We start from the raw sequence: 14005 nt of genomic DNA, 5'->3' as shown, positions 1-14005 counted from the left end.
AAGATATTTGGAATTATAAATATAAGATGCACTTTTCAATATTCGTGGTGATTATTAAAACAAAATACAAAATTCACATATATTTATCCGATAACAGATCCTAAAAAGTACAAACTAAAGGTTTTGTGCTGTTTAATTATATGCATGGTCAGTGTGATGGTATAAGAAAAAACAAAACCCAGCTGGACCTAAAACAAAAGGCCCAGCCGAGCTTAATTTTCGACTGAACGAAACCTTCTCAAAGTGGCTTAACCGAGATCTGCAAATAAAATAAAGTGAAAGGGAGGATACCCGTGACTCCATTACTAAGCAGAATTTATTTGATGAATGCACAAATGCATGGATGGACATGAACAAAAGCGATACAGGTTCAAAATTCAAGAGCAATCGATGCAGATGCAATCCGTCGACACCAAAGTTTCCTGCACCTGCTGTTCGTGACTACCCGAAGGATTCGATTTCATGTCCTCTAGTATTGAGATGATGTTCTCTCCTGCTACTTTACATGGCTGGACATGAACAAAACAAGCCAACTTTGTCTTGACTCAACCCATTAAAGCCTAAGACCATTGGTTGTGATCTCGGCATTTGCCTCTCTTTACAATCACCAGAAGAGCAAAACAAATTCACATACAGTGCCAATCATTTTATAGGGAGAAACAATGTATCAACCACTGTCTAAGTCGACATCTCGGCTGAACACAATACTCTAGAGTCTAGAAGTCGATCCTATTCAATTTTCTAATCTGTCAAGTTCTTTTGTTTAGGAATTGTATTTAAAGATGAACGCATGAACAAGGTTAATAATGAAGCAAGACGCGTTATGTATGAAGGGGAAAAGTGGGCAAGAAGCGTAGTCTTCTAGTTCCATCCAAGAAGCATTTTTGTCCAGTGGAGCAAATGTCATAGGGCAGCCATCATGGTCCTTGTTGCGGCCTCCCGCTTCATCTCTGCAGCTTTTCCACTACCTCGGAAATACATGTAGACTTGCTGCAAATCAGGACCAGCAAACAAAGAATCTTGAGCAAAACCATAATGAAACAGTAAGCAAGGTTGCATGCACAAGTCGCAAAAGGATTTATTTAACCTGAATAACCCAGACACTGAGGAGTGATTCAACGCAGAAGAATCCAAATCCAATAAAGTAGAATATCTGCAAACAAAAATTGTGATGTTATTAGAGTGAGACTTGCTTGGACATCTACCTAATAACAGTTCACGATCAAATATGTGAATGCATTTCTCCCATTATGCTCAGAATAAGTGAGAAAATAATTCATAATGGAAGTGCAGGTACACTGACATTATCAAGAAATGAACAACCAAAGCTGAAAACTTACCCCAACTAAAGCATGGCTGCCCATAAGATCAATAGCAGGCAAAATACCCCTGTCCACAAAAGATCAAACAAACATTAGCAGAGTAGAGAAACTAAAAGAAGATCAGATAAGTATAATTTCTACCCAATCGGTCCACCCAAAATTTCAGGAAAAGACACTCGAAGAAAAAAGCGATAATATTAAATTTGAATGAGTGAGAAAATCCTCCTTTCCCAGAATAGTTGTTTCATTTTCCAAACAAGCTATGATGTATTTGATTCTCTAGCAAAAGAACCATCTTCAATGCAACTTCTTAAAGAAACTTACGCAAGAGATTTCCCCTTGAAAACAATTGGGGGGGCAACAGCAGCGAAGATGCAAAAGCCAATGTGGAGCTGCATGAAGAGCGCAGAAACAACAAATGAAGGATTTTCTAGAGGATCTTCAAAAGGGAAAGAAATACATAAATGAGATTACCAGGTAAGCCAAGAAAGACCATCCAAACTTCAGAGCACTGTCTGTCCTGCAAAAGGAGTTGACGCAAAATTAAATAAAAGTAGGGACATCAATTCATAATGCATATAATGAACAAATGAAAAAAAAACTAGTACAAGTAAAACCATCAAATTCTCCTAATGAGATGCACGCATGGAGAAAGTACTTTAAGACCCCTCCCTATATTTTTCATTAGCCTATTGCTAAAAGAACGCACAAAAATTACCATAGCCGTCCAATGTTGCTAAGTGAAAAAAAAGGATCTAGCTAATCTGAATCCATTCATCCATCATATACCAAGGACAAAGTTCAAAACACATCATCGTCTGACAATCATTCTTATCCAGCATAACAGGATTATGATTTTCTCCCAAGCTATCATGCCACCTAATAGAAGATAAACTACACATGATCCCTCCTACACGGCATTGCACTTTTTTTTTCCTTTTTTCAGCTTCCCCACCTCCCTCTCCCCCTCTTTTTGGTTGGACCTCCCTTGTAAATTTAGGTCACACCAGTGAACAAAATCACATTCTTCCCACAACTTAAAAAAAGTACATATTCTTTTACAAGATGATAGTTTGGATCTTCAAATATTCAATTCAAATCATGCTTTCACATATGAAATTCGATCAACCATGTCTAGGTAATCATCATTTACAGCTTCATTATCATTGAACATGAAAGATCAGGTTTCCACACTATACATAAGGTTATCTCTGATTTCTGCAAACACATGAATCAAGCTTCTATAATCATATTTAAATACTTACAGCATCCAGAAACATTTCAAAAAAATATAGCCAGAATAGGAAACACATGCTATTCAAGTACAGATATAGTTATAGAAGAAATTTCACTGGCCAACGGTCAAAGAAGAATACCTCATTGCACGATAAAGAGGGCGATACCACATAACATAGCCTCCAGGAACCCCTGATATGAAGTAGATGATAGCAAGAAACCAAATTGTTGGACCTAGAAAAGAAAACAAGTTTAAACAAACAGGTAATGTGATCGTGCACTATATATGTTGAATGGATTTGCACCAACCTTCCCCTTTTATCCAGGCTGTGGTAACAGCTACAATATTCCATGAAAGACAGACAAATAAACCTGCAATTTCATGATATTAGGTTACCACACAGCTGATAGTTGTTTGTGTTAAAACATTTCTCAAATTGATCCACCTCTACCCAACTAAACAGAACTGTTTCACTTTGAGCTACAGGATCGATCACAGGAATGACCTAAACCCAACTAAACAAAATGAAATGCTGACAAGTAACGTGCATTGTCCATCTTAGAGATGAAAATGCAACAGTTAGAAACTCTTGTCTCCTTATTTTCACTAATAGGACTGAGACTTGAAGAACAACCTAACAAAATTAACTATCTGGGACAGCAAACAATAAAATATATCAAGTGGCCATCAAACAGAATTTCCAAGATGTAGAATTTAAAACATACCCAAAAATGTTGTGAATGCAACATACTGAATCTTCTGTAGGTGGATTGGTATTTCATTTCCAATGTCATGATGGATAATCGGAAAAAATGGAGGCCAATTCTTGTCCTCTATTACAATTCCAGCTGTCAAAAAGAACATTATGTTAAACTAAATATCACCGTGCACAGCCTCATTATCAACAAAAAAAAACACCAATATGATAAACATACCACGTGCTATTGCATCTTCCTTCCGTTTTAGTTCCTAGAAAACAAAAGGAAAATGGATTCTAAATTACCATTGAGGATAATACAGTTTAAAAATGAAAGAAATTGCAAGACTCTCAAGGTTTCATTGACTGCAAAACTCATGGATTCTTGAAGTTCAACACAAGGACAACAAAACGAAAATCGATAATCTTTGGCCAAACAGGATTTTCCTGAACATGTTATTGATTTCCAAAATAAAGTTGGGGTGTGTGTGTGTGAACAGAAACAAAATAAGAAAGCAACCTTAAGATAATGTGACTGCATGACCAAACTTCTTGAAGAGCACGGGCGGGAGTGTAAACTCCTATGTACACAAGCCACTATAACAGAGCACTCACCTGTTCCCTCCTCTTCAATTCAGCCTCTTTCGCTTGGAGTTCCTTCTCCTTAGCTTTTAAATCCTAGAGTCAGACAGAACAGAAACAAAAATAAGAAAGCAACATTCAGATAATGTGACTACATGAACAAACTTCTTGAAGAATTTATAGTACTTTCCCAGAATCAAGGGGAATATCTACGGTTGCACCACGATCATAAGGTTCATGAGGAAGGGGTGAAAGCCTTGAAGTTGCAGGGGGGACACTTCCGGGATTCTAGAAATTTTGCAAAAATACAGCAAAACACGAGAGAATAAGTTAACAGCATTACCGGAGAATCTTTACACCAAAAAATAAGCACACCACCAATTCATAACATACATACATATGCAAGAACAAGTAAATCTGACACACTATATCCAGGTGTGGCTTGGGACTGGCACTCAGCAGCAAGTAGATCCATAAAGGACAGTAACTAAACAAGAAATTGGCCATAAAAAAAAGAAGTTGTGTTTTAAGAGAAACATTAAGCATTATTAGCTAGTGTTCCCATTTCTCCTTGCATGTCACTTACAGGTTCTTAACTTCATCCTCAGGTTCCATTCCTACTGAACAAGTAATTAAGATTAAGTTTCAGCATCCAGACTTGAGATTCATATTGGACTAGCAATTATAACCATCTCAGATCCAACATACAAACAAAATATAGCAACTCATAAAAGATTCACAATTTTCTCGACAGGGAAAAACTTTCTTACTTCAACAATGCTACAAACTATCCTACAACCAACTGAAAATTTTCATCTTCCATCATATTACACCTACACATTAAACTTAACTTCCACGTCCAAACCAGCACGGCGGCCCCAAACTCATTCTAATATGATGAAAATTAAGAGAAAACAGAAACTTACAGGCATATAAAACGCGCCTCCGCCATAATTTGACTGTCCTGATCCTTTCCCCTTTCCTCCTTGATCCTTCCATTACCAAACAAACAGCAAAATATAAGAGCTTCATTTCTTCATCTCAACAACTCAAATTTAAAAAATAAAAATAATTAGAATGTAAATCTATAATTAATATTGCTAAATTAAGTATTAACATTACAACTCTCCTTAATTAAGCAAATATTTAAAAAAAAAACAGAGAGATAGGGTGACTTTCTTCCTAGTCTAAATAAGATCCAAGCTTCTTCAATTTTCTCTCAAAATCCTCCGCATTTTCTCAGCAACCAAACAACACAATAAAAAAACTACATTACGAAGAATCCAAATTTTCGAAAAAGAATACGCGTATAATTTACGTACATACTCGAATATTACAAATAAGCATACACAGATGTAACAAGTAAAATACGTATATTCACACGTACAGCGAAAGGATTGACTTCTTCTTCTTCGAACGGGTTCGAATCGTACCGACTCATTACTTCTTACTGAGTAATCACCAGATCTGAACTCGTAATTTCAGATTTGGAAATCGAAAACTGAGAAAAGGAAATGTGATTGATTAGAGATTCAAATTTATGGAGAGGAAGAGACGGATTGGTGAAATCGAAGCGGTGAAAATGAGAAGAATAAAAAATAAAAAATAAAAAATTTGGACGTTGAGGAAGATAAAATATTCGCGGGAGAGAGGGGGAAGAGAGGTGCCGCGTTTATATGTGTGATCGACTCCGTGTCAACTCGGTTTGAACCGGAATTTGATTTTTTATTTTATTCTTTTAAGAACCGTGATTAGTTTTTTATAGAAATTTTTTTTTTTAAAAAAGAAAAGAACTTCTTCCTAGGACTTTAAATGGAGGGTTCTAGGAATAGTTACAAAACCCAACTCGGAGTTCGCCTCGGATTTAACTCAATAATCCAATTCAATTGTCAAATTCGGTGATCACGAGTCATCAATTTCTTTCTTCCAGAAACTAATGATTTATGAAGAAATTAAATTAAGTTTTTCTTAAAAATATGAAAGAGACACATGATCACCGTCAAGATGTCACAATCAACACAGGTTTGCAGCCAGTACAGACTCATCAAGCAATTTGCCATGCGGGTCAACCCTATAGCTCCTTCGGTTTTTTCCCATGATGTTACACCACAAAATACAAGTTTCCAAGTGACCAAGAGCATTGCAACTCGCCATCAGCCCTATATTTTATTAGACCAATGTGTTCTTTCATAGTCGAAGTTTCATTTTCACAAACAAAAATTAACCCCACAATAAAGAGGCCAGGTAACCCTTTTTAATTCCTTGTTCATTTCAAGGATGAGCATGGGTTCAAACCGTTCATTTGAACTGAAAATCCATCGAACCAGAATGATAAGGATTTTGCTGGAGCTAAATTTAAGTTTCACCCAGATTCAGGTGCATGGCACCAAAATTTCATTGTCAAGAATTACCAACAAATAATAATACAAAACAATTGGCTAGCAGATTTCTGCAAAAGCAAAGCTTGGTTGCATGATTTAATGAACAATGGAATCACAAATGATTGGCCAGAAGAATGGATTGTTCACATTTCTTGCTACAGCGACCTTGAAGACTTCTCCGAGGTATGAACTTGAGATGTGGATGTGAACAGTTATTGTGTTAGCTTGCTGCATTTGTTTACAGTTGATGGTGCATCTTCCAGTGTTCACATTGTGGGAGATTACAACTTCAAAGCTTTACATTCACAAGTTAAATCACAAGTTCTATGTACCAATTTGACTCAGTCACCGATTGATTCTCTGCTGGGGCGGTCTCTCCTTAACATGTCTGGTAGATCCAGGACAACCTCAGACATTGGTGGCCTGAATTCTGGTTCAGACTGCAAGGTATCATTGTGGTTAGGTAAATCCTATATTTCGTCACGTAGGGAAAAAGAAAAAAAATCTATGACTGCAACTAGATGGCATTCACTTGTTAATGATGAATCAAGTCTTTATGGAAAACATAAAGAAACCAACACTGTGATTCTCACCTGAACACATCGGGAAATGATATCGGCAAAGTGTGATAAAGATTTGGCAGAGTATCCTCCATTAAGAGAGGGATCAACCATTTTTGACAATGTGTCGATGTCATGGAGCTGGGGGATTGCCCATCTCACCAGAAATTGCTCACCACGATTCCGTGTCCTGGGCAAAATTTGAAGAAAGAGGAACATTTAAGAAACAAAAAATTGCATAGGATGACATACACAGCATGTTTTTACTTTTTTACCTGTCAAGGGACTTCCGGCCCGTTAAAAGTTCTAGCATGACCACACCAAAACTGTAAACATCACTCTGGATAGTATAAATTCCTGATTCAAATTCTGGAGCCCCGTAACCATAGGCTGTTAGCAGCTGGCCTGACAACTGAAAATAAGAGGAACTATTTTAGGATAGTAAGTGGACATTGAAACAAAAAGCTATACAAATCTCTACACCAATTGAAGAGCTTTTTCCAAATACTGAAAAACATCAATTGCTATCAACTTGATCAACAAAATTCCTTTTGTTTTACATTCTAATTGCACTTCATGAGTAGATAAATTTCCGCACATTAACTCAATTTAACACGTCTGAAAGTCAACTACCAAGAGAGTTCTATTTCAACATGGACCACTGCCTGATTGTATGAGCATGACTTACCTGACTGACAGCCCCTAATGATATTAACGAAGCCAAACCACAATCCGAAACACGCACATCAAGATCATCATCAAGAAGAACATTGGCAGACTTAAAATTTCTGTGTATGACAGGTGGCTGGCAGACCTCGTGCAAATACCTTCACACATGGAACAAATTAAGTACGCACAAGAGGCAAAAAAGAGAAAAGAAAAAACACACCTCCCACCTTCATCCCATAGAAAGATTGTTTGCAAACTGTTGACCATTTTATAGACCTAAATCTATAAACCATTTCCAGCATATTGGACTACTTAATTATATCTTTTCAAATGATATAGCAATAGAAGACTTAAGTTTTCTGCTATTCAAATCTGTCTCTCTATACATGACGCTCTTTGAATTCATGTTTCTTACTAGTTAATTTAGACTTTTTTCTAAGGACAGCTGGTTCTATCACAGTGGTTGGTTCACTTACTCTAAGGCCCTAGCAGCTCCAAGTGCCATCCTAATGCGGGCATTCCAGGAAAGTTTCCTTTTAAATTCATCATCTGAGTGTAGTGCATCTTGTAAAGAGCCACTGCTGCAATACTCATAGATCAGAAGCCTTTGGCCATGCTCTGCACAGTAACCCATGAGCTCAACGATGTTAGCATGTCGGATCCGATCAATATTGTTAACCAATTCAATAAACTCGTTCTCCTTCTGCTGCTCTGCAGTCCTCTTATCAAGTTTCTTGACAGCAAGAAGCTACAAAAGCAACCGAATACATTAAAGGTTGAAAACCAAAGGCATTCTACTATATGTTTTTTTACAACAAAATTGAGCTGGTTAATCAGATAGATGCACCATATAAAAGAGGGTTGCAGTGAGAGTAACCAACCCACTAAAGTTTTAACTTTTTAAAGCTCATTGATATATTTTGTTTGGGGATTTGTAATAATGGTTTCAACAATTAAAAATCAATTGTTTTGGGCAATTGAGGAAAAGAGCACGCAATGAAACTGATTTAAAAAGTGAGTCTTTGAGAGAGATAAGGAACAAAGTCATGAAGAAAACAATAAAATCAACATAATAACACAGCAGATCCACTGATAGAATATCTTGGCTCATTAATCTCCATAAATAAATTGCTACAAACAACAGCAATCATAATAAAAGATCATACATACCTTTCCATCAGGAAGCTGTGCCCTATAAACACTTCCCAGCATGCCTTCTCCTATGAGATTTTCTTGAGAAAAGCTTTTTGTGTATTGTTGAAGCGATGCAATGGTGAAAGACTTAGCAGAAGTGAGGAGGGTCCGAGTTTTACAAGAAGGCTTCCCTGAGCTTGCTTCAGCTGGAACATTTGGCTTAACAATGACATTCTCAACAGGGGGTGGAGGAGGAGGAGGAGGAGGTGGTGGTGGTGGTGGTGGTGGAGGTGGAGGCGGCAGCGGTGGCAGCATGAAATCTGAATCTAGTCTGCTCACGTCTATTAAATAATCATCCCTCTTTGGTACAAGGTTCATGTTAGGTTCATTTCTCTTGTGCACATTTTGCGGCTTTGGATGGTCCTCTTTTGGCTGCTGTAAAGTCTCCTTCGGAACTGTTAGAAAAATTTTAGAACATGTCAGTGATCAAAAGAATTGAAATCTCCAATGGAAGCAGATGATTCAAGTTAAATAAGTCATTTGCCTTTCTCAATTTGATTAGTTGTTTGGGCTGAGGATCCATTGTCCCTTGGGTTCTCTCTGTTGCCTTTATAAGCACCAACTTGATGCCGCTTAAAAATTCTACTGGCCTCCTTCCTCCTCCTGCTACATGTTGGAATAAGAAGCCCAAGTGCTAATGCCAGTATTACAAACAACAATACCCCTGCAATGGATATCCAAACTAATCTTTTAGTGGTTAGAAATTTTTTTCCTCCAGAATTCGATTCCTCTGCTGAAGACGGCCCATCAGCCTGCTTCCCAGGTGTTTTTCGAGAAGAAGGAGACGGTGGGACCCAAAATGGTGGTGTTGGTGTTGAAGGTGGTGGTGGTGGTGGTGGTGTCGATGGTAGTGGGGACATGGGTGCAGGTACTGGAGAAGTGGATGAATTGAATGGATTGCCATCTTTTCTGCAACAAGCAACCATATTCGCAAACAAATGAATCAAGTGATAACCAAATTCCAAACCACACAAAACAGGCTTCCTATTCACTTTAAACAACAATGCACAGTTCTATGAACCTAGATACCAAACACAGTTACTGCAAGTTAAAGCAAATGCCTCCATCATGGCTATTTGAAGAATATTACACCTAAAGATTTAAAAGCTGGTAGGAGCCATAAAAATCATATGGTATTTTTGACTTGCTGCATCAGAAAGTCCCTCTGGAATAATTTCCATGCCATTGTCAAGATTTAATTGTGCACATTATGATCAATAATGCTCAGACAACTTGGCCAAATTTCTGACAGGCATCCAAGAACTCATCCAGCTCCCAGTTCTGTAAGGCACAAATATGTGCATATAATTATGTGATTCACCACAATTACCACATACATGAATTGGACATATTATTCCCCATAAGTTCCAAGAGAGAATCACAAGTTTCTTCGCATGTAGATTATCTTCAAAAAAATCCTGGCTTAAAAAAATCCATGCATTTCTAATAGACCACACCATCAACAACATGATCAGTCTGAATTGTTTGGGCATGCAACCTGGTATGATTTCCAGGACCTGATTGTTTCAAGAGACACTTCATTTGATTGCTCATACTCTGGTTGCAACAAGGCAATGGAAATGCGTTAATCATTGCCCACATCCTCGACTAACCCACTCACACATATAACCTTCGTGGAGTTTTCATACAACTGCCAAGAACTATCAAATACCAGAAATTTCCTATATTGAGAGAACAAGATATATCATTTACATAAACATTCAACAATTCAAGTCCTCCTGATGGCACAATTCATATGGTTACATGAATGCTTTTGACAAACATCAAGCTCTATTTCAACTGAAATACATTTTGACTTTCACCTGAAATTTGGGATGGCCAGGAGCTTGTCAGGTATGGGTCCTGAGAACAGGTTATTCTCTATATTCCTGTTTTAAATGGGGCAAAGAGACAAAAGGTAAGGCAGAGAATTATTCCAAAAAATTCAGGATACGAAACTAGACAATGAAATTCCTGAATAAGTAACAAAGTACTATCATTTAAAATTATAAGAGACATGGTTAGGAATAGTACAAATCTCTCAGGGGAAGATCTTGTAGAACATCTAGGATCCCAGACAGCTGATTGTCCTGCAAGCGTCTGCCAACTAAGTTGTTAGCATTACTCGTGGAGATTAAGTGATTGCAACATACATGGACTTGTTGTGACAACTTACAGGGTTGTAAGACTAGCCAAATCTACGAAAGAAGGAGGCAACTGTCCACTCAAATTGTTGTTGGACAAGTCTCTGCAAAAAATAAGTGGTTACACTAACCATAAAGAACCTTTAATAAAACTGGAAAAGCAAGCCAACTTTAAAAATAGAACCTACAAGTTGATCAACCCTGGAAGAGATTGAAAGGCATCCGGTATCTCTCCACTTAAAAAATTATCATTAAGAGACCTGCAGGGCATAAAAAATTAGGATACAAGCATTACAAAACTGAGACAAATCAGAATCAACACCAAGAAAAGCGGAGCTGAAATTTACATGTCTTTCAATAGAGTTAAAGATGATAGAGAATCTGGGATGCTTCCGGTGAAGTTATTGTCTGCAAGAAAACTGTCAAAGGTAAAGACTATCATAAGCTGTTGCATAAAAGGGTACCTAGAATTGATAAATGAAATCAAAGAAACAAATATGTTATCTCATGCGAAGGGGAAGCATACAAGGTTTGCATGGTAGGAGGCAGATTGGACGGAATACTCCCCCCTATATGGTTGTTGCTTAGATCTCTGGAAATAAATAAAAGAAAAGAAACAGAAAGATTAATATCAGCATCCATGAATATCACAAGAACGAATATTGCCTGATATTCAAACAAAGGCAGTTTATGTACTTTGGTTATACATCCTCTGATTTTCATCTAAAGTGAAGCAAACAACTAGAAATCCAAAGTTGGAGTATCAGGAAATTTAGACCGTTCATTTAAGGGTTGATAAATAACATTTAGTGGCTCCTGTAAAGTAGTTAAGGATCTTCAGAATGATATCCAGTATTAAAGCGCCATGCCATTGGCATTTTGCTCAAACAATGCAGTGTCTTCCAAGTAAGCAATGGAGCAACCCCGGCTCAAATTCTAAAAGCACCTGTACATGTAAAACAATCCCATGCAATATCTTCAATGCCTCTTCTAGTCAGTAACAGTCAAAGGCACATGTAAAATGCCCCTTCCGTTCCTCACACTTCAAATAAAAACCAAAACAAATGATTCTAAAAGCATCAAAGGAATAGGTTAAAAAATGTTTGGGGGTGGAAGGACAGAAGTTTCAATTAGGCACCCACATCATTCATAAGCTAACACCTGTGCACATATGCACAAGTTCTGCTCCCAAAGATTGAGAGACTGAGAGACTACCACTTACATTGATCTGATAGAAGCAAACATTCCCAGGTTATCACCAAGTTCTCCTCCCAAATTTGCACCATTAAGAACTCTGTAAAAGAGCAAGTTTTAAAAGAAAAAAAATCATTACACGGCTTTACATTATCCATACTGAAAAATTGCAATTAACATGAAGAGACTAAAGCAGAGTTCCTTACATGGATTGTATTTCTGAAACATTACATAGAACGCCTTGCCACCCTTCACCGCACGGATCTCCCCCAATGCTGACCCACCCAGGCAGTACAGGAGATCCCAGAGAAAGGTATAAGCTATTAATTGCAGTAACTAATTCAATCAAAACAATGCCGGTGATAAGATTCAAAGCTCCATGTACTATAAAACAAAATTAACGAGCAACTATATCCACACGCATGCACACGCACACAAATGTGACAAATACTTCATTTCCAGCTCCAAACTGCACACTAATTACCAGTAATCGTGATTTGGTTTCTGGAGAAAAATTAAACTTAAAGCGAGACAGAAAGTTTACCAAACCAATCAAAGCACTTCTTCCACCTTGGTTTGATAGCATATACCATTTTAATTATAACTAAAAACTTCACTTTATTTTCGTATCCCACATTTTCTCATAAACCAAACAGCTGAAAGAAAACCGGGGGGAAAAAAGAGCAAAAGAAAACAAAGTCAAGCTTAATTACCATCAATTGGATTAGTAACACCAACTGAAATTCTTGCTGTGCAGATCAAAACAAACGCGGTAAAAATTTTTCCATAGATCTCCAAATTCAAGTACTCTCTTCTACCAGATCTCTTGACTCCCATCGAATCTCCCAAACTCAATTATCTCTTCTTTCTCTATACCACTTTTCCAATCTGCGAAAAACAACCACACCCCACAAAGGGAAACCACAAAAACACAGTTAGTGATCTTATCAAAGCTCAACAACTCAAACCATGAAAACCCAACAACAAAAAACATACAAAAAACCAGTAATGAGCAGAAAAAACACAAAGTTGACAAATGTCAAGCTTAAATAAAGCGAATAGTTGTCAGTAAAAAATGAAAGAAAGTTTATTTTTTACTTTCTTGAAGCTCTTTCTAAAAGTAGAGCAGAAACTTAAGTGCTAAGATTCAAAGAATTAAGAGATGGAGAGAGCAGAAATGGACGTAAGCAGACATTACATCACAGTTTTTTATGCAACCAAATCCAAATAAAAAAGAAAAAGAACTTACTTCCGTAAAGAACAGTAAAGAGAGTTGAAGAAAGAGAGTTTTGAGCAGAAAATGTGGAGAAAAAGAGAGGGGGGATTTTTTTTCTTTTGCTTCCTTCTGTGTTTTCTCTCTCTAAGACCACAAGCCAGTCAAGTAGGAGTGCAGAAGAGCTGTGAACAATTTGTGCGTCTGAGAAGTGCAAGTCATGTTCATGTGTGGCTTCTTTAAATTTTGTTCTTAGTTCTTAGTTTAGTTTACCTGAATTGTTTTTGTGCTCTCATATCATCCCTCTATTTTCATTTTTTTGGATTTGGATCCTCTCATGTTCATTAAAGGATCAAGTTCTATTTTCTATGGGCACTACAAATAAATGATTTTTCTATGGAATTTGTCTCAAAAATAATTAAAAAAAGTTTTATGATAAATATACATTATAATGACATTATTTACTATTATATATACTTAACTACATTTATTTAAATTTAAATTGCAATTATGGTATATCTTTATTGATATTGAATTGAATGTTATTTAAATCAAATGTTTGTTTATCTGTATATTTTTATCATGATTGCTAGTAAAATTGATATAATTGCTTTTAATGTTAAACAAACGTTTTTTTTTAAATTAAAATCCTTTAATGTATATCTAGTGACTTTTTTAATGGAAGTAATTCCAAATCTAGTAACTATTTTTTATTTGATTATTGTACAATTTTTTTTTTGAATTTATCAATTTACCATGTGTTATTTTTAATATGAGAAAATTAAATTATAATTTTAATAATTGTTTGATTA

General features: G+C 36.6%; 2 protein-coding genes across 7 annotated transcripts; both read right to left on the bottom strand.

Annotated features, from left to right (window-relative positions):
* Positions 1–266: 266 nt before the first annotated feature.
* LOC105136216 (secretory carrier-associated membrane protein 1) lies at positions 267–5606 on the bottom strand. Of its 3 annotated transcripts, XM_011041460.1 has the most exons (13): positions 5226–5602; positions 4765–4830; positions 4025–4126; positions 3872–3934; positions 3495–3528; positions 3285–3407; positions 2868–2930; positions 2699–2792; positions 1797–1842; positions 1647–1714; positions 1341–1389; positions 1088–1153; positions 267–990 (listed from the first exon to the last, which is right to left on the bottom strand). In XM_011041460.1, exons 1-13 carry the CDS (start codon positions 5277–5279, stop codon positions 904–906), a joined length of 915 nt encoding a protein of 304 aa, XP_011039762.1. In that variant the 5' UTR covers positions 5280–5602; the 3' UTR covers positions 267–903. The 3 variants fall into 3 exon arrangements, with proteins under 3 accessions (XP_011039762.1, XP_011039764.1, XP_011039763.1); XM_011041462.1 differs by lacking the exon at positions 4025–4126 and having other exon boundaries at positions 5226–5606; XM_011041461.1 differs by lacking the exon at positions 4765–4830 and having other exon boundaries at positions 5226–5605.
* A 540-nt stretch (positions 5607–6146) lies between these two features.
* SRF3 (STRUBBELIG-receptor family 3) lies at positions 6147–13405 on the bottom strand. Of its 4 annotated transcripts, none has more exons than XM_011041455.1 (17): positions 13230–13405; positions 12694–12868; positions 12187–12316; positions 12009–12080; positions 11313–11378; positions 11134–11205; positions 10975–11046; positions 10819–10890; positions 10677–10742; positions 10466–10531; positions 9127–9551; positions 8619–9037; positions 7925–8196; positions 7468–7606; positions 7055–7191; positions 6813–6969; positions 6147–6659 (listed from the first exon to the last, which is right to left on the bottom strand). In XM_011041455.1, the coding sequence occupies exons 2-17, from the start codon at positions 12815–12817 to the stop codon at positions 6561–6563; spliced, it is 2388 nt and encodes a 795-aa protein (XP_011039757.1). In that variant the 5' UTR covers positions 12818–12868; positions 13230–13405; the 3' UTR covers positions 6147–6560. The 4 variants fall into 4 exon arrangements, with proteins under 4 accessions (XP_011039757.1, XP_011039758.1, XP_011039760.1 ...); XM_011041456.1 differs by lacking the exon at positions 13230–13405 and adding an exon at positions 13079–13165; XM_011041458.1 differs by lacking the exon at positions 13230–13405 and having other exon boundaries at positions 12187–12300; positions 12694–12781.
* Positions 13406–14005: the final 600 nt, after the last annotated feature.

Source organism: Populus euphratica, unplaced genomic scaffold (genome assembly GCF_000495115.2).
Source record: "Populus euphratica unplaced genomic scaffold, PopEup_1.0 scaffold52.1, whole genome shotgun sequence".
Lineage (NCBI taxonomy): Eukaryota > Viridiplantae > Streptophyta > Magnoliopsida > Malpighiales > Salicaceae > Populus > Populus euphratica.
This window is presented reverse-complemented; position numbering and strand designations above follow the sequence as displayed.